This window comes from Bombina bombina, chromosome 4 (assembly GCF_027579735.1).
Source record: "Bombina bombina isolate aBomBom1 chromosome 4, aBomBom1.pri, whole genome shotgun sequence".
Classification (NCBI taxonomy): domain Eukaryota; kingdom Metazoa; phylum Chordata; class Amphibia; order Anura; family Bombinatoridae; genus Bombina; species Bombina bombina.
Genome location: NC_069502.1, coordinates 738,055,605 through 738,075,524, shown reverse-complemented (window position 1 = coordinate 738,075,524; position 19,920 = coordinate 738,055,605). Strand labels below are relative to the sequence as shown.

Below are 19,920 nucleotides of genomic sequence, written 5' to 3'. Positions count from 1 at the left end.
GTGTGTACTTAAAAGGTTCTCCGCTCATACGGCTTGTTACAAAGCTCAACGTTTGCTGCACAGGCACTTCAATACTGAGAATGGACACTTTGTTGAACTTCAATCAGGGTGTCAAAGGTTAGCAGGCTCCATTTTCGTCTACATGCAGGCGTAAAACGCCACCTTCCAAACAGGGGCGTGACTTACAGCGCTACGCGTGTTTCACCCTTCTCATTCATCTAGGGCTTTCTCAAGCGTCATACTGAATTGACAATACAGACAGGCTTTATATCATCTGTAAATGGGCACGGTGAAATAGATCAATCGGATTGTTCAAAACGCTCACACAAAATCATAAACAGAAAATTCAAAGCCAAAGAATTCGAGTTATGTACAAGTTAATCTTACGAAAACATTAAGTAGTTATATCAAACATAGAGAGAGAGAGTGGGATTTTAAAGCATACATATAACATTTATTACATTTGATAATTGATATTACCATCAGTAATAGGATTATTTTACAAGCAAACCTATATTATTTTAAATTAGTAATCATATATTTAGTTAAACATTTAGAGAAGTTAATTTACTTCACATTACATCCAAAAGAATTAGCATTTTGTTTGAAATCTACATTTTGTAGGAAAAAAGGCTAGAACATGATTAAGTAAAAAAAGTAGCATAATTCATTTCTTCATTCTAGCCAGCAGGTTTAAGCAAGTTCAAATTATATATCCATGTACATTAAAAGCAAGTTATCAATGTCGCCACCTCTGGTTTTTAAATCTATTAACTCTAGCCCAAACCATCTTAGATCCGTATCCTCACTATTGTGATATTCCAAAAAAAATTACTATTGACTAGTTTATCTTTAAGTGAAGGTGCTCTTTTTGCTGTGAGTGAAGGAAATTTACTCACTATATCCCTTAAGTCTGAATCTATAGTAAGCAGATCCCAATGTTTTCTAAGTATAGCCCTGATATCCTTCCATCTATCATTATATGTTGAAATATATCTAACAATCGGTTTCTTCCATTCTTTATCTTTGTAGAGGAGAATATCATATACAGTATGTATATATATATATATATATATATATATATATGTGTGTGTGTGTGTGTGTATATGTATATGTATGTATGTGTGTGTGTGTATTTCCATCTTAATATGAGGAGAGTCCATGGCTTCATTCCTTACTTGTGGGAATACAGAACCTGGCCACCAGGAGGAGGCAAAGACACCCCAGCCAAAGGCTTAAATACCTCCCCCACTTCCCTCATCCCTCAGTCATTCTTTGCCTTTCATCACAGGAGGATGGCAGAGAAGTGTCGGAAGATTTGAAGTAGTCTCTTATGGAGGGTATTACTCTTCGGTATGGGACTGGAGTTTTAAGTAGTTTTGTCAGCCTCTCAGTGAGAGCATTGACGAAGGTTAGGGTCTGGAGATGTGGGGAGAGTCTTTCTGCAAAACCATCCTGACTCGTTTTAACAGCTCCTAAGCAATCGGTGTTGACGAGTTTCACTGCCTGCTTCTATCACTCAAGTCCATGTCAAGTGCGATGCTACAAAACTGTCAAACTTGAGAGGCTGTGTGTCTGTTCCACGGCGTTGATTCCGATATGATTGTTTCATTTTATACTGTATGGAATCAAGGGTTAATATCTCTCTGGAAAGAGATGATTGAACAGGGGGGATTTATACATGATTTGCTTTATTATGTTTTATGCTGCAACATGTGTGAGATGAGGCGCTGGCAGATGTGAGAACATTCAGGTTTTACTTAAATTTTTCTGTTAGTTTGGCGTGCTTTTCTCCTGCCACGCTTTTTCTCCTGCAGCAGGGGGCGGTCCTGCATGGCACGTCATTTGACCGGGTGTGGCCTCATTAACTTCCTCTTTCCTGATCATGCGGTTTACAGGATAAGAAGCGGTTTCTCTGTGGGGCCTGGGTCATAGGAAGTGGCCATTGGGGGTATAAAGGTGCCATTTATTTTTGTCTATAGTCCATCTTCAAAGTGCAAGCTATGGAGGACTCTGATGCGTTAGACAGAGGCTACTCCCTCCTTACCAAGATCTAATACCTGTTTTTATTGAGAGGAGACTAGGGTATACCCGCCTGCTCAATTATGTTCCACATGCCTTGATAAAATAATTATGTCTAAAAAGACCAAGATGTTTAGTACTACTGAGCCGTCCACCTCTGAGGGGTCTCCGTCCCGCGACGTGCATTCCCTGCAATCATCTCCTATTACACATGCAGCTCCACATTGCACTTCTAATCCTCCTTTGGGAGGGGCCCTCCTACCGCCAGACTTTAAAGAACAGTTGCAAACGGCAGTGTTGCAAGAACAGTTGCAAATGGCCTTCAGTGCTTTACCTTGCCCTGCTAAGTGCAAGCGAAAGGTTAAATACTGCTATCCTTCCCAGGGGTCATCTACCAACTTGTTGGGTTTATCTGATACTAAATTATCCGCTGATGAGGATGTCTCTGATACTTCAGAGGAGGCTCTTTCTGTGTTTGAATCGGCTGCCTCTAAGTCTCCGGCTGCGGAGGAACCAGACTTTAGATTTAGGATAGAGCCCTTACACTTTCTGTTAAAGGAAGTGTTAGCTACTTTAGAGGTTCTGGAACATAAGTTACCAAGGAACCCCTTCTATTCCTAATCTTGATAAGGTTTACGAGGACAGGGGGGTGCCACAGACTTTCCTGGTTCTCGTAAAGATGCCAAATATTATTAAGAATGAATGGGAAAGACTCTTTTTCCTCTTCTTCCTTTAAGAAATTGTTTCCGGTCCCTGACTCTCAATTGGAGTTGTGGGGGTCGGTCCCTAAGGTGGCTGGAGCTATCTCCACGCTTGCTAAGCGCACCACTATCCCGCTTGACTCTGTTAAGAAAGATGCTTCAGCACATGGCGTATTTATTAGGATCCGCTACGTGTGACTCTATGTCGGAGATGATCGAGGTGGAAACTCCCCTCGAGGAAATCCAGGAAAGAATTAGGGCCTTGAGGGTAGCTAATTTGTTTATCTGTGATGCAAACATGCAGATTATTCGCTTGAATGCCAAGACATCAGGCTTTTCTATTCTCGCCCGTAGGACTCTGTGGCTGAAGTCTTGGTCTGCAGACATGACTTCAAAATTGAGATTGCTTTCCCTTCCATTTAAGGGGAAGATTCTTTTCAGTCCAGGCCTAGACTCTATCATATCCACGGTCACTGGGGGCAAGGGTGCTTTTCTACCACAGGATAAGAAGAAACCTAAAGGACAGGGTCCTAATTTTTGTCCCTTTCGTTGGGATAAATCCCAACGTCAGCAGCCCTCCGCGAAGCCTGATTAATCCAAGGGAACTTGGAAACCATCTCAATCTTGGAATAAATCTAAACAGAACAAGAAGCCAGACGAGACAAAATCGGCATGAAGGGGCGGCCCCCGATCCGTCTCTGGATCGTGTTGGGGCAGGCTATCTCTTTTTGTGGAGGCTTTGCTGGGATACGTGAAAGACCCTTGGGTTCTGGAGGTCATTGTTTAGGGTTACAGGATAGGGTTCAAATCTCACCCAGGGGCAGATTGCTCTTATCAAACCTGTCTTCAAGACCGGAAAACTAGATGCCTTTCTAGGGTGCGTGAGGGACCTCTCCTCCCTAGGAGTCATTGTGCCAGTACCTCTAGCAGAGAGAGGTCTGGGGTACTACTCAAACCTTTTTGTGGTCCCAAAGAAGGAGGGTACGTTTCGCCCGATTCTAGACCTAAAGTGCTTAAAGGGACAGTCTACACCAGAATTTTTATTGTTTTAAAAGATAGATAATCCCTTTATTACCCATTTCCCAGTTTTGCATAACCAACACAGTTATAATAATATACTTTTAACCTCTGTGATTATCTTGTATCTAAGCCTCTGCAAACTGCCCCTTTTTTCAGTTCTTTGACAGACTTGCAGTCTAGCCAATCAGTGCCTGCTCCCAGATTAATTTACGTGCACAAGCACAGTGTTATCTATATGAAATATGTGACCTAACACCCTCTAGTGGTGAAAAACTGTTAAAATGCAATCTGAAAGAGGTGGGCTTCAAGGTCTAAGAAATTAGCATATGAACCTCCTTGGTTAAGCTTTCAACTAAGAATACCAAGAGAACAAAGCAAAATTGGTGATAAAAGTAAATTGGAAAATTGTTTAAAATTACATGCTCTATCTGAACCATGAAAGTTTATTTTGGCCTAGACTGTCCCTTTAAACAAGTTTCTGTAAGTCCCATCATTCAAGATGGAGACAATAAGGTCTATTTTGCCCTTAGTTCAAGAGGGACAGTTCCTGACTAGGATAGACTTGAAGGATGCTTGCCTTCATGTGCCAATTACACAAGGATCACTTCAAGTTCTTAAAGTTCGCATTTCTGGACCAACACTTCCAGTTTGTGGCTCTTACTTTCGATCTGGCTACTGCTCCAAGAGTCTTTACGGAGGTTCTAGGAGCTCTGCTCGCTGTAGCGAGATCCACAGGTATTGCAGTAGCGCCTTATTTGGACGACATCCTGGTCCAGGCTCCGTCCTGCAGGCTGGCAGAACCCCATCCATGAGCTCTTCTTCTTTAATCTCATGGATGGAAGATAAACTTAGGAAAGAGTTATCTGTTTCCCAGTACCAGAGTGGAATTCCTGGGCATGATAATAGATTCCATATACATGAAGATATTCCTTACAGACCAGAGATGTTGCAAAATTATTTCCAATTGTCTTGCCCTCCAGACCACCTTAAGGCCATCTGTGGCCCGGTGTATAGAGGTAACTGTGCTCATGGTGTCCAGCATAGATGTCATTCCATTCGCCAGGTTCCATCTCAGGCCTCTTCAGTTGTGCAGTGGAACAGCGATCACTCTGATTTATCCCAACACATTTCTCTGGACAATCGGTCGAGAGAATCGCTCTCTTGGTGGCTCTGTCCAGATTGCCTGTCCCAGGGGACATCCTTCTTGAGACCATCCTGGGAGATTGTGACTACGAACGCAAGTCTATCAAGATGGGGAGCTGTTTGGTGTGCCAGGAAGGCACAGGGCCGGTGGTCTTGAGCGGAATCTCTCCTCCCGATCAACATTTTGGAACTTTGATCGATCTTCAACGCTCTGAAGGCTTGGCCTCTTCTGGGTTTGTCCCAGTTTATCAGATTCCAATCGGAAAACATTACCTTGGTGGGCTTACATCAACCATCAAAGGGGAACGAGAAGCTTCCTAGCCATAAGGGAAGTATCTCGGATTCTGGAATGGGTGGAGGCCCACAACTGCTCGCTGTCAGTGATCCACATTCCGGGTGGACAACTGGGAAGCGGACTTTCTCAGCAATCGTTTAATCCGGGGGAATAGTCTCCCCATTCCAAAGTGTTTGCAGAGATTTGCAACAGATGGGGGATGCTGGAGATAGATCTCATGGCGTCCAGACTCAATACCAAACTACCCAGATATGGGTCACGGTCCAGGGATCCGCAGCCATAGCAGTGCCCTGGGGGTTCAAACTAGTCTACATTTTTACACCTACCTAGTAAACTTGCAGAATTCAGTCTGTGAGAGGGTTACAGCTGAACCCTCTACTAACGTTCACCGACTACACAGAAGTGGTTGAGATACAGTCATGCTCACGTAGGGATATAACATTGGACCAAACAGACTACAGGAACAACATCAACAATATCCCTGTGGTATTTCCCTATGTAGGTAAGCCGTTGAGACAAACTACAATCAAGGTGGGCACAGGATAATAAACTGTGATACAAGTATGTTACTTGTAGGAAATGTGTCTTATTTCACCTGGTGGTAGGCGGCGTTCTGATGATTAGCCGTAAAACCTTGAGGGTGTTAATAGCCGCTCCATACAGCTACATATCTACCTGTGATTTAAACTCCTGTAATATGTTTGATTAATCAGCCAGTGGACACAATATTGACTTCAATCCTGTGATCGAATAGCCTTGATTTTTCTCCCACTGAATAGGAACATTTACTATTGTCCAATATTTATCACATATCTGATTAACAGAGACTACTATTTAAACCTTGGATTCAAACCTGGGATACAATTGTTGCGGGACTATTGATATTAGTGGTTCAACGTCTGAACTTTCAAGAAATCATTATTTCATATAAGTGGGCCCACATTCATATTTCTGTGTATTTTTGGCGATAATAAAGTATCAATTAGTGTATACCTATCACCTATTAATAGGGTTAGATATATTATTGGTTGTCTCTGTGCTATATATTTGGATGCTTAATTTGTAGTTCTGTCTCTTCTGATGTAACTAGTTACCTTATACTCTGGTGCCGGATAAAGGGAACTTTGTGTGGGTCTTTTTAAGCCCATACATTTTCTTTTTTAGTGTAATTATTTAATATCTATATCCCCCAAGCACAGTATGTCTTGATAGGTATCCTAAATATTCAGGACACAGGTGTGTTTGGGGTTGTTATCATGCGGCCCAGTTTCCGAAGGGAAGGGATCATGCTCTGCTTCAGTATGTCACAGTACATGTTGGCATTCATGTTTCCCTCAATAAACTGAAGCTTCCCAGTGCTGGCAGCACTCATGCAGGCCCAGACTATGACACTCCCACCACCATGCTTGACTGTAGGCAAGACACATTAGTCTTTGTACTCCTCACCTTGTTGCCGCCACACACGCTTGACACCATCTGAACCAAATAAGTTTATCTTGGTCTCATCGAACCACAGGACATAGTTCCAATAATCCATTTCCTTAGTCTGCTTGTCTTCAGCAAACTGCGGGTTTTCTTGTGCATCATCTTCAGAAGAGACTTTCTTCTGGGACGACAGCCATGCAGACCAATTTGATGCAGTGTGTGGCATATGGTTTGAGCAGTGACTGGCTAACCCCCCACCCCTTCAACCTCTGCAGCAATGTTGGCAGCACTCATACGTCTATTTACCAAAGACAACCTCTAGATATGACGCTGAGCACGTGCACTCAACATCTTTGGTCGACTATGGCTAGGTCTGTTCTGAGTGGAATCTATCCTGTGAAACCGCTGTATGGTCCTGCCCACCGTGCTGCAGCTCAGTTTCAGGGTCTTGGCAATATTCTTATAGCCTAGGCCATTTTTATGTAGAGCAACAAATCTTTTTTTTTAGATCCTCAGAGAGTTCTTTGCCATGAGGTGCCATGTTGAACTTCCAGTGACCAGTATGAGAGAGTGTGAGAGCGATAACACCAAATTTAACACACCTGCTACCCATTCCCACCTGAGATCTTGTAACAATAATGAGTCACATGACACCGGGGAGGGAAAATGGCTAATTGGGCCCAATTTGGACATTTCCACTTAGAGGTGTACTCACTTTTGTTGCCAATGGTTTAGACATTAATGGCTGTGTGTTGAGTTATTTTGAGGGGACAGCAAATTTTACACTGTTATACAGGCTGTACACTCACTACTTTACATTAAAAAGTGTCATTTCTTCAGTGTTGTCACATGAAAAAATATAATAAAATATTTACAAAAATGTGAGATGTGTACTCACTTTTGTGAGATACTGTATATGTATGTATGTATATATATATATATATATATATATATATATATATACAGTTGTGCTCAAAAGTTTGCATACCCTTGGAGAATTGGTAATATATGTACCATTTTTAAAGAAAACATGAGTTTGCAGGCAAAACATATATTTGTTTTATTTCTTATGGGATTCATATTCAACTGTAGGCCATTACAGAATGGTACAATCATAAAATAAAAACATTGCAACAAATAAAAACACCCCTGTTCAAAAGTCTGCATACCCTTAGTTTTTAACACTGTGTTTTGCCAACTTTAGCATCAATGACAGCATGCAGTCTTTCGTAATAGTTGTCGATGAGTCCCCAAATTCTTGCAGGTGCTATAGCTGCTCATTCATCTTGGCAAAATGCCTTCAGGTCGTGCAAAGTCTTTGGTCGTCTTGCATGAAACACACATTTGAGATCTCCCCAGAGTGGCTCGATGATATTAAGGTCAGGAGACTTTGATGGCGACTCCAGAACCTTCACCTTTTTCTGCTGTAACCACTGGAGGGTCAACTTGGCCTTGTGCTTAGGGTCATTGTCATGTTGGAAATTCCAAGAGCGTCCAATGCACAGCTTTCATGCAGAAGAATGGAAATTGTCTGCCAGTATTTTCTGATAACATTCTGCATTCATCTTGCCATCAATTTTCACAAGATTCCCCGTGCCTTTAGAGCTCACACCCCCGCAAAACATCAGTGAGCTACCACTATACTTCTCAGTGGGGATTGTATTCTTTTCACTATAGGCCTTGTTGACCCCTCTCCAAACATAGCGCTTATGGTTGTGACCATAAAGCTCTATTTCGGTCTCATCACTTCAAATTACAGTGTGTCAGAAGCTGTGAGGCGTGTCAAGGTGTTGTCTGGCATATTGTTACTGGGCTTTTTTCTTGCATTGGTGCAGTAAAGGCTTCTTTCTGTCAACTCAACCATGCAGCTCATTTTTGTTCAAGTATAGTCGTATTGTGCTCCTTGAAACATATACACGTCTTTTTCCAGATCAGCCTGCATTTCTCCTGAGGTTACCTGTGGGTTTTTCTTTGTATCCCGAACCTGACCTTGGTTTGGTATATATATATATTCGGGTTGCCCCCCGAAAATGCTAATACATTAAATGTGTTATCTATACAAATTCGAATGAGTGCTTTTCTAATTTTGAACTGTGTGGATACTTTTTTGAAATGCACCACGGTGGATGATCTTTAAAATGAGTGCTGGGCTTACTTGGAATTGACATACTATATAAATATATATATATATGTGTCTTCCTATAGATTTCTGCCATAGTTTAAGCCACAGCTTCTTAAACATACCTCAAGTTGAATTGTTACACAACATAATATTTTATATATATATATAACACAGAATGTTTCAAGTGATCTCCTGCACTTAAAAGGACACTGAACCCATTTTTTCCCCCCGCGATTCAGATAGAGCATGCAATCTTAAGCAACTTTCTAATTTACTCCTATTATCAAATCTCTTTCTTCATTCTCTTGGTATCTTTATTTGAAATGTAAGAATGTAAGTTTAGATGCCGGCCCATTTTTGGTGAACAACCTGGGTTGTTCTTGCTGATTGGTGGATAAATTTACCCACCTATTTAACAAGTGCTGTCCAGTGTCTAAACCAAAAATAGCTTAGATGCCTTGTTTTTCAAATAAAGATAGCAAGGGAACAAAGAAAAATTGATAATAGGAGTAAATTAGAAAGTTGCTTAAAATTGCATGCTCTTTCTGAATTACAAAGAAAAAAAAATTTGGGTTCAGCGTCCCTTTAACTTTTGCTCTTAAATCCAAGGTCTTGACGTGTTTTTATACCTGTCACTTTTCACTTTTATTAGATGCTAATCGTTATCCTTTTTTTTTGTTATTGTTTTTGCTCTGTAGAATGCAAATCAGCGTATTACACAAACTCACTGTGACATGGATCAGTTTAAATTCCGTTGGCTTATTCCTCTATCTGCTCTTCAGGTCAGGCTTGGAAATGCAGCAGGTAAGTCTGGAATTTATAAGTTGTGCATTTTCCTTTTTCTATGGGGGGGTTAAAGTAAGATATTCACATAATTATAGGGATTGTAAATTCCCAAAGGATCAGGGCCCTCAATTCCTTCTATATTTGTTTGATAAATTTTGTCTTGTCTTTAACAAATATTGTATCATCCATGTACTTTTATTATTTGTACCCATGGACAGCGCTGCAGAATTTGTTACCTCTTAATAAATAAAGTATAATAATAATAATAATAATAAAATAAATCTTTTTTTTTTTTCTAACCTTAAAAATAAGTGTGTATGTATGTATATATGTGCGTGTGTGTAAAAAAAAAAAAGATGCTTGTGAGAGATGTAAACGGTCCATAAAAATATATTAAGAATTTTCTTAGTTTTCATTTAGTGATGCATAAAATTGTGGCACAAATATAAACTTACTGTAGCCATTTCTCCCCCTTGCTTGTACTTATATACAGGAACAGAAAATAACTGCATGTGGGAACTGATCCACACGAAATCGGAGCTAGAAGGAAGACCAGAAACCGCCTTTCAGCTGTGCAGCAGGTAATGTGCAAACATGTCTGTTCTCGTACAAAATGCAAAACAGGGGCTACATTTTCTGCTATCCAAAGCATAAATTAATTGCATCATTTAATGATAATTTTTGCAATAAAAATGGAACATTGGCTAAAATGTTAGCCGGGTGGTCAGTAAAATTAGCCACGTCTACTAAAAAGGTCCTGGGGAGAACACTAAATATCAGCCAAATCTAAACATTATTAAACCAAATTAAGATCTTATTTGCTGCAAATGTTTTTCAATAGTCAAACTCCAACCACCACTACTTAGTATGAAGTCCACAATAAATATATATCCTCAGCACCTTTAAATGTATAAAATGTCCTTTATTGAAAACACATGGATAGTAAGTTATGCAACGTTTCAGGAACTCAGTCCCTTAATCATGCATGATTAAGGGACTGCGTTCCCAAAACGTCGCATAACATTCTATCCATGTGTTTTCAATAAAGGACATTTTATACATTTAAAGGTGCTGAGGATATATATTTATTGTGGATTTTATGTGAGGCTGGAGGTCGCCAGCTTGTCCTTCATGCACCTGGCCTGATAAGGCTACTCCTGTGGTTGCTGGGTTTATCTTGTTTTGTTTACTTAGTATGAAGGGCACTGTTTTGCAGCTTATCAGTTAAAGCCAATTAAAGAAGTCTGCTGTTAAGAGAATTAGAAAACCAGAGCTGAATTACATGAATAAAGAGCAAAATAAGTATTACAAAGTTTTATTGTGTATAACTAAACATTTTGGGCCAGATTACAAGTGAAGCAGTATTTAACACTCCCGCGCTAATTCCGCTAGAAGAAAGGTTTTTGCGAGCGCTGGGTAGCGCTCGTATCACAAGTGGAAAATCAAAAGGTTTTGCGGGCGTACTAACCCAATGCGTGCAAAAATATGAACTTCAAATACTGCGATAACGTATTCCCCCATAGAAACAAAAAAAGTGGGGGGGAAAACAACACACTTTACTCGCGCGCAAGCCCGACATGAAAATATTAATATTGAACATATTTCACATTCCAAAGTTCTTCACATAGCAGAATATGTTCTATTTATTCATAAATACATATATATGTATATATATATATGTGTGTCTGATGGCACAGACCTGGTCTGATGAAGGGTGAAGGCCCTGAAACGTCACTTTGCAATACAAGGATATATTTACTTTAAATCCAGTGAATGCAGATTTTTTGAAATTGAGATTATATATATATATATATATATATATATATATTCATTTTAAATCCAGTGAGTAATCCAGTGAGTGCAGATTTTTTTAAATTGATATTGTTGTTACTCTGGCACACTGGTATATTGGACATTTGTTTGTGAGAGTGCACCTGCAGTACTTTATATGTGTTTATTTATATATATATATATATATATATATATATATATATATATATATATATACATACATACATACACAGGCATATCTTGTCTTATTGTGCTTCACAGGTATTGCTCTTTTTACAAATTGAACGTTTGTGGCAACCCTGTTTCGAGCAAGTCTATCGGCGCCATTTTTCCAACATATATATATACATAAATACCCATATATACAAACCTATATACATACCACCTGCAAAAAGATTATAGCTCACTGAAGGCTCAGATATTTTTAGCTTTTAATTAAGGTATGTACAATTGTACATTGTTATTTTATACATAATGCTATTGCACACTTTATAGACTACAGAATAGTGTAAATAGAACTTTTATATGCACTTGGGAACAGAAAAATGAGTGTGACTAACTTTATTGCTATATTCGCTTTATTGCGGTGGTCTGGAACCAAACTTGCAATATATCAGAGGTACACCTGTATGTATGTATGTATGTATGTATGTATGTGTGTATATATACACACGTGCGCGCGCACACACACACATACATACATACATACATATATATATATATATATATACACATACATACAACACTGAAAATCTCATGTCTTTGAGCCTTTATAACTTTTTTTGTGCAATTTTTTTTTAATAATTTTTACTAGATGGTGCTATGAGTGTAATTGTTCTTTTAAATGTATTTTTATCTGTTTTGTGACACTTTTTTTTGTTTCGTGAAACAGTATACCAGAGTTCTGAGTATGCGGTAATCATTATAGCGTAACTCGCGATTGCACTTACCTTCAAATTGTAATACAAGCACTACATCCGACACGCTCAAACAGCCGCAATAAACCCGATATTGCTCACAGAGCCTCACACGTAACTGTTAGAGCGCCACTTGTAATTTGTCCCTTTATATCATTATTATTTATGGACCCTTTAAAGGGACATGAAATTCAAACATTTTCTTTCATGATTCAAACAGTGTGTGTTATTTTAAATAACTTTCCAATTTACTTCTATTTTCGAACTTACTTCATTCTCTTGGTATCGTTTTTTTTAAAAGAACAGCTGTGCACTATTGGGAGGCAGCTGAACACATCTGGTGAACCAATAAAAAGTGTTATTTATGTGCAGCCACCAATCAGTAGCTAGCTCCCAGTAACACACGGCTGCTCCTGAGCCTACCTAGGAATGTTTTTCATCTAAGGAAACCAAGAGAATGAAGCAAATTAGATAGTACAAGTGAATTGGAAACAATAAATGTTCTAATTCATAAGAGTATATAACTCTTTCATTATGGACTTAATAATCGATAGGTCAGGAGAGCAGAACACGGCCGGTGATTGGTCGTGCTCCTTATTAACTCTCTGACCATTTTCTGCTCTGGAGCTGCAATGTTAAACTCTTTTGTGGGGTTGATAAGTTATTTAATGCAAATATTACACAGTCTAACAAAATAGAGCATGTCATTTTTTTCATAATGAGCAAAAATTAAAGGAGCTATATTCTAGCACAAAGTGACAAATATATGTTTTTGCATTATTGCAGCGATTCTGAAAGTAAAACCAGCACAGTCAAAGTTATCCGTTCTATTCTGAGAGATAACTTAAGGAGACACATAAAGTGCGATTTACCCTGGGAAAAGACATACAAGGATCGCCTGGTCCCTCTAAGAAACAGGATTCCATTGTCAGCAAAACTAGGCAAGTATTCCTCTGATTGCTTGTGATTTACAGTGTGAGTAGGTGGGTGCACATCTTTAATTTTTCACTCTCTGCTTCAAGCTAATTATTATGAACATATAAGCAATTAGACCAATTTTCATACAGTCAAGTTAGAGTATAATTGGCATTTAGAAATAGATTGCCTTTTTATAAAAATCAGCCAGTGATTCAGAGGCTTGTCTCAACCTGTGGCAATATTTAATGTATTGCTTTTATGCATTTTCAGTAAGTTGAATTTTAAAGGGACATTGTTGTAAAAAAAAGGAAATTTATGCTTACCTGATAAATTTATTTCTTTTACGATATGTCGAGTCCACGGATTTCATCCTTACTTATGGGATATCGCCTCATGGTCAGCAGGAGGAGGCAAAGAGCTCCACAGCAGAGCTGTATATATAGCCCCTCCCTTCCCTCCCCCTCCAGTCATTCGACCAAAGTTAGGAAGAGAAAGGAAAGGCCAAGGAGCAGAGGTGACTGAAGTTTAACAAAAAAAATAAAAACCTGTCTTTAGAGAAATAACAGGGTGGGCCGTGGACTCGTCATATCGTAAAAGAAATAAATTTATCAGTTAAGCATACATTTCCTTTTCTTTTACAAGATATGACGAGTCCACGGATTTCATCCTTACTTATGGAATACAATACCAAAGCTAGGCCACGGATGAAAGGGAGGGACAAGACAGGAACCTAAATGGAAGGCACCATGGCTTGAAGAACCTTTCTCCCAAAAACAGCCTCAGATGAAGTAAAAGTATCAAATTTGAAAAATTTGGAAAAAGTATGAAGAGAAGACCAAGTTGCAGCCTTGCAAATCTGTTCAACAGAAGCATCATTTTTAAATGCCCATGAGGAAGCCACAGCCCTAGTAGAATGAGCCGTAATTCGTTCTGGAGGCTGCTGTCCAGCCGTCTCATATGCAACATGGATGATACTCTTCAACCAAAAAGAAAGAGAGGTAGCCGTAGCTTTATGACATCTACGTTTCCCAGCAAACACAACAAATAATGAAGATGTTTGACAAAACTCTTTAGTCGCCTGTAAGTAGAACTTCAAGGCACGGACTACGTCTAAATTATGTAACAGACGTTCCTTCTTAGAAGAAGGGTTAGGACACAAGGAAGGAACAACAATTTCCTGATTAATATTCTTGTTAGAAACAACCTTAAGAAGAAAACCAGGTTTGGTACGTAACACCACCTTATCAGCATGGAAAATAAGATAAGGAGAATCACATTGTAAAGCCGAAAGCTCAGAAACTCTGTGAGCAGAAGAAATAGCAACCAAAAATAAAACTTTCCAAGATAATAATTTAATATCTATGGAATGCATGGGTTCAAACGGAACCCCTTGAAGAACATTAAGAACTAAATTCAAACTCCAAGGAGGAGCAATTGGTCTAAACACAGGCCTGATTCTAGTCAGAGCCTAACAAAAAGATTGAACATCTGGAACATCTGCCAGACGCTTGTGTAGCAAAATAGACAAAGCAGAAATCTGTCCCTTTAATGAACTTGCTGACAACCCTTTCTCCAATCCTTCTTGGAGAAAAGATAAAATCCTGGGAATCCGAACCTTACTCCATGAGTAACCCTTGGATTCGCACCAATAAAGATATTTACGCCATATCTTATGGTAAATCTTTCTAGTAACAGGCTTACGTGCCTGAATCAAGGTATCAATGACAGCATCAGAAAAACCTTGCTTAGATAAAATTAAGCGTTCAATCTCCAAGCAGTCAGCTGTAGAGAAATTAGATTTGGATGATGGAAGGGACCCTGAATGAGAAGGTCCTGCCTCAAGGGAAGCCTCCACGGTGGCAGAAAGGACATGTCCACCAGATCGGCATACCAAGTCCTGCGAGGCCACGCAGGAGCGATTAGAATCACCAAAGCCTTCTCCTGTCTGATCCTTGCAATCACCTGGGGAAGGAGAGCAAACGGTGGGAACACATAAGCTAGGTTGAACGACCAAGACACTGCCAATGCATCTATCAGTTCGGCCTGAGGATCCCTGGACCTGGATCCGTACCTTGGGAGCTTGGCATTCTGCCGAGATGCCATCAGATCCAATTCCGGACTGCCCCACCTGAGAATCAGAGAGGCGAAGACCTCCGGGTGAAGTTCCCATTCCCCCGGATGAAATGTCTGCCTACTCAAAAAATCTGCCTCCCAGTTGTCCACTTCTGGGATGTAGATTGCTGACAGATAAGAAGAGTGAGCCTCCGCCTACTGAATTATCTTGGATACCTCTGTCATCGCTAAGAACTCCTTGTTCCTCCCTGATGATTGATGTAAGCCACAGTCGTGATGTTGTCCGACTGAAATCGGATGAATTTGGCCGAAGCCAACTGAGTGAGGCCAAGCTTGAAGGGCATTGAATATTGCTCTCAACTCCAGAATGTTGATGGGACAGATGATCCAGCGACAACCACCAAAGAAGAGAGTCTCTTGTCTCCTGATTCAGATCTATCTGAGGAGACAAATCTGCATAATCTCCATTCCACTGCCTGAGCATGCTCAGTTGTAGAGGCCTGAGATGAAAATAAGCAAACGGAATGATGTCCATTGCCGCCACCATCAATCCAATTACCTCCATGCACTGGGCCACTGATGGCCGAGGATTGGAATGAAGGGTTCGGCATGTACTCAGAATCTTTAACTTTCTGACTTCCATCAAGAAGATTTTCATGGATACGGAATCTATTATAGTTCCAAGGAAAGGAACCCTTGTCTGTGGAATTAGTGAACTCTTTTCTAGATTCACCTTCCACCCATGAGTTCTTAAAAAGGACAGGACCATGTCGGTATGGGACTTTGTCAGTTGGTAAGACGACGCCTGGATTAGAATATCGTCCAGATAAGGCGCCACTGCGATGCCCCGCGGTCTGAGAACCGCTAGCAAAGACCCTAGAACCTTTGTGAAGATCCTGGGTGCCGAGGCCAACCCGAAGGGAAGAGCCACAAATTTACAATGTTTGTCCAGGAAGGCAAACCTTAGAAACTGGTGATGATCTCTGTGGATAGGAATGTGAAGATATGCATCCTTTAAGTCCACGGTAGTCCTATATTGACCCTCCTGGATCAATGGTAGAATTGTCCGAATCGTCTGCATCTTGAAGGATGGGACTCTGAGAAACTTGTTTAGACTCTTGAGGTCTAAAATGGGTCTGAACGTTCCCTCTTTTTTGGGAACCACAAAAAGATTTTAGTAAAACCCCTGCCCATGTTCCTGTATTGGAGTGGGACAAATTACTCCCATAGTGGAGAGGTCTTTTACACAACGTAAGAACGCCTCTTTTTTTGTCTGGTCTACAGACAATCGTGAAAGAAGAAACCTTCCCTTTGGGAGGGAATTTTTTGAACTCCAGTTGATACCCCTGGGACACGATCTCTAGTGCCCAGGGATCCTGAACGTCTCTTGTCCAAGCCTGGACAAAGAGAGAAAGTCTGCCCCCTACTAGATCCGGTCCTGGATCGGGGGCCGCCCCTTCATGCTGTCTTGGGAGCAGCAGAGGGCTTCTTGGGTTGTTTACCCTTGTTCCAAGCCTGATTGGGTCTCCAGACGGGCTTGGCTTGTGCCATGTTCCCTTCCTGTTTAGTGGAAGAGGAAGAAGGGATTCCCTTGAAATTTCGAAAGGAACGAAAATTACTCTGTCTCCTCTATTTAGATGTCTTATCCTGAGGGAGGAGGTGACCCTAATGTCAGAAATTATCTCTTTCAATTCAGGCCCGAATAGGGTCTTTCCTTTGAAAGGAATAGTCAAAAGCTTTGATTTAGAGGATACATCGTCAGACCAAGATTTTAACCATAAAGCTCTACACGCTAGAATGGCAAAACCTGCATTTTTAGCCGCCAACTTGGCGATTTGAAAAGCAGCATCAGTAATAAAAGAATTAGCCAGCTTAAGGGCCTTAATTCTGTTTAGAATTTCCTCTAAAGGAGTCTCAGTCTGAAGAGACTCTTCTAAGGCGTCAAACCAAAAAGCAGCCGCAATTGTAACTGGTACAATACAAGACGTCGGTTGCAATAGAAAACCCTGGTGAATAAAAAGCTTCTTTAGAAGACCCTCCAATTTTGTATCCATAGGATCTTTGAAAGCACAACTGTCCTCAATAGGAATAGTTGTACGCTTAGCCAGGGTAGATATAGCTCCCTCCACCTTAGGGACTGTTTGCCAAGAATCCCGAACAGTGTCAGCTATAGGATACATTTTCTTAAAATTAGGCGAGGGTGAGAACGGGATACCCGGTCTTTCCCATTCCCGCAAAATAATTTCCAAAATTCTCTTAGGAACTGGATACACATCCGAATAAGCAGGGATCTCTAAATATTTGTCCATCTTACACAATTGCTCTGGTGGTACCACTATAGAGTCACAATCATCCAGAGTCGTTAAAACCTCCCGAAATAACAGGCGGAGGTGTTCCAGCTTAAATCTAAAGGACATGACGTCCGAGTCAGTCTGAGGTAACGCACTCCCCGGGTCAGAGAGTTCCCACTCAGACCGAAGTTCCCTACCCTCCAACTCAGATCCCTGTGAGGGTACATCGGAGATAGCCATCAAGGTGTCAGAAGTTGCAGGGGCCACATGGGTCTCAGTCCTGCTACGTTTGCCCTGTAACACTGGCAACTTAGACAAGACTTCTGTGAGAGTGGATGACATAACTGCAGCCATGTCCTGCAAGGTAAATGAAGTAGACGCCATTGAGGGACACGGCGTCGTTTGCGTGGCCGTTAAAGGCTGTGACGCTTGGGGAGAAATTAGCGGCATACCCCGAGTCTCATTGGTCTGAGAGCAATCTCCAGGCATATCTGTATTAGAAAAAAAATTCTCTTTACATTGTAAGGCCCTCTCTAAACAAGTGTCACACAATGAATCGCAAAAGAAAAAAATTGGGTTCAGTGTCCCTTTAAATGATCTTATGTACTTCCTATGTCATATAGCTTTAAGGGGGCAAATAACACATTTTTGTAAGAAAAAAAAGTCAAACTCAGTCACCCCGCCGCAGCTCTGCTGCGGCTCCTACCTCCGCCTGTGTCAAGACCTCTCACCCGGCACACCTACGATCGCCTGCACTATATTTCATCAAGCGCACTAGGAGCTGAGAAGAAAGTGCTGCTGTCGGAACCCAGTTAGAAACAACTGCGCGAAAGCGCGCTAACACCAAGCCCCGCCCATCGTGGGCGTAAACAAGTTGTGGAGAACCACAAACAGAGTCGCCATGTTTAGGAGACATAATATGCATATTCCTATATTACTCCCAGCGTCAGCCTATTCTGAATAAAAAGTAGCCCAAACATTGTGTGTCACCACAATCCCCCAGCGCTTCTAGTCCTTATCTGAGTCGCACTAGAATGTCTGGGGAAAACATACGCAATATGATGGTTCTCAGTCCCTGTACTAGTGAGAATCTGCATAGTGCCACAGATAAAAACAATATGACAGTTCTCAATCTCTTAATATTAGTGAGAATCTGTATGCTGCCCAAATTAAGCCTTAAGTCTGTGTTCCCTGATAGAAACAAGGTCTTAGCACAGTCACTTCTGAGATAAGCTGCAGAGCCCCAGAAAGAAAAGACTGCACTTACCTTCATGTTGAGGAACAACATGAGAATTCACAGTGTCAAGAGGCCTCTTCTCCCTCCTGAGGTCCTGTGAAGACAGATAGGCCTTAGTTAATTCTCTCTAAGACCAATACTGAAGAGCAGTATAATGATGGGAGGCACAGTGCAGGATAAAACCTCACCAGTTCCCATAATAATAACTTCCAGAAACTGCTCCTATAGAAAAATACACATCGGCACCATTTAAAAATAAAAAACTCTTGATTGAAGAATCTAACGCCTCACTTTACCTCACTCCTATCACTAACGCAGGCAAAGAGAATGACTGGGGGGGAGGGAAGGGAGGGGCTATATATACAGCTCTGCTGTAGAGCTCTTTGCCTCCTCCTGCTGACCAAGAGGCGATATCCCATAAGGATGAAATCCGTGGACTCGTCATATCTTGTAAAAGAAAAGACAGACGGTCAGTGCAAAGACTATAATACAGAAACACCCATATTCAATAATGTTATTAACCTTTACTATTGTTTTCTGAACTTATGGGTAATCAAATGGAAGTGCAGATTCATGTTATATATTGTTTCATCATTTATTTATATCTTAAAAAATACATTGGATTAGGCATCTGCTCTAGATTTGCCAAGATTAGCTCATCTTGTTCAGGCCACTGTACATTCTGATTTGCAGAATGTGCGTCCTAAGACGGAAGCAGATTTTTTTTTTTCAGACTCCCTACAGCCCAACAATAAAAAGGTGCCGATCTCTATATTGTCTTCAATTAACATAATTGTCAAAACATTTCAATTTGGAATAAAACAATTTTGCTTCTAGTAAAAGCTTACTGTTTGTGCAGCATACGCAAATATGGTCTGTATGCCCCATGCACAACCATTCAAGCACCAAAGTTTGAAAAATGGTGTACTGAGTATGCACAGTATATGTAGTAGAAACATTGTGCCGATTCATTTATGCACATTAAAGTTTTGACTATTATGTCCCTTTATCAGTTTTAACTAGGATTTTTTTTAGGAATTTTGGATTGCACTGAGCATCAGACCTTCTGTCACAGCTCTGATGGTATTGTGGTAGGCTAAATATCCTTCAGTGACATAGAACTACAAGTTATCAGTATGCCTATTTATTGGTGTGTAAAAATGTCACTGTTATGGTAGA

The 19,920-nt window shown here is 40.6% G+C and overlaps 1 protein-coding gene across 5 annotated transcripts in view; it reads left to right on the top strand.

Annotated features, from left to right (window-relative positions):
* TIAM2 (TIAM Rac1 associated GEF 2) overlaps positions 1 to 19,920 on the top strand; it is a 645,041-nt gene that overhangs the window by 617,426 nt on the left and 7,695 nt on the right. For all 5 annotated transcript variants that reach the window (XM_053710965.1, XM_053710968.1, XM_053710967.1 and 2 more), the window contains 3 exons: positions 9,427 to 9,532; positions 10,008 to 10,095; positions 13,009 to 13,163. In XM_053710965.1, the coding sequence (XP_053566940.1) occupies positions 9,427 to 9,532; positions 10,008 to 10,095; positions 13,009 to 13,163 (349 nt within the window). The remainder of the gene's footprint in view (positions 1 to 9,426; positions 9,533 to 10,007; positions 10,096 to 13,008; positions 13,164 to 19,920) is intronic.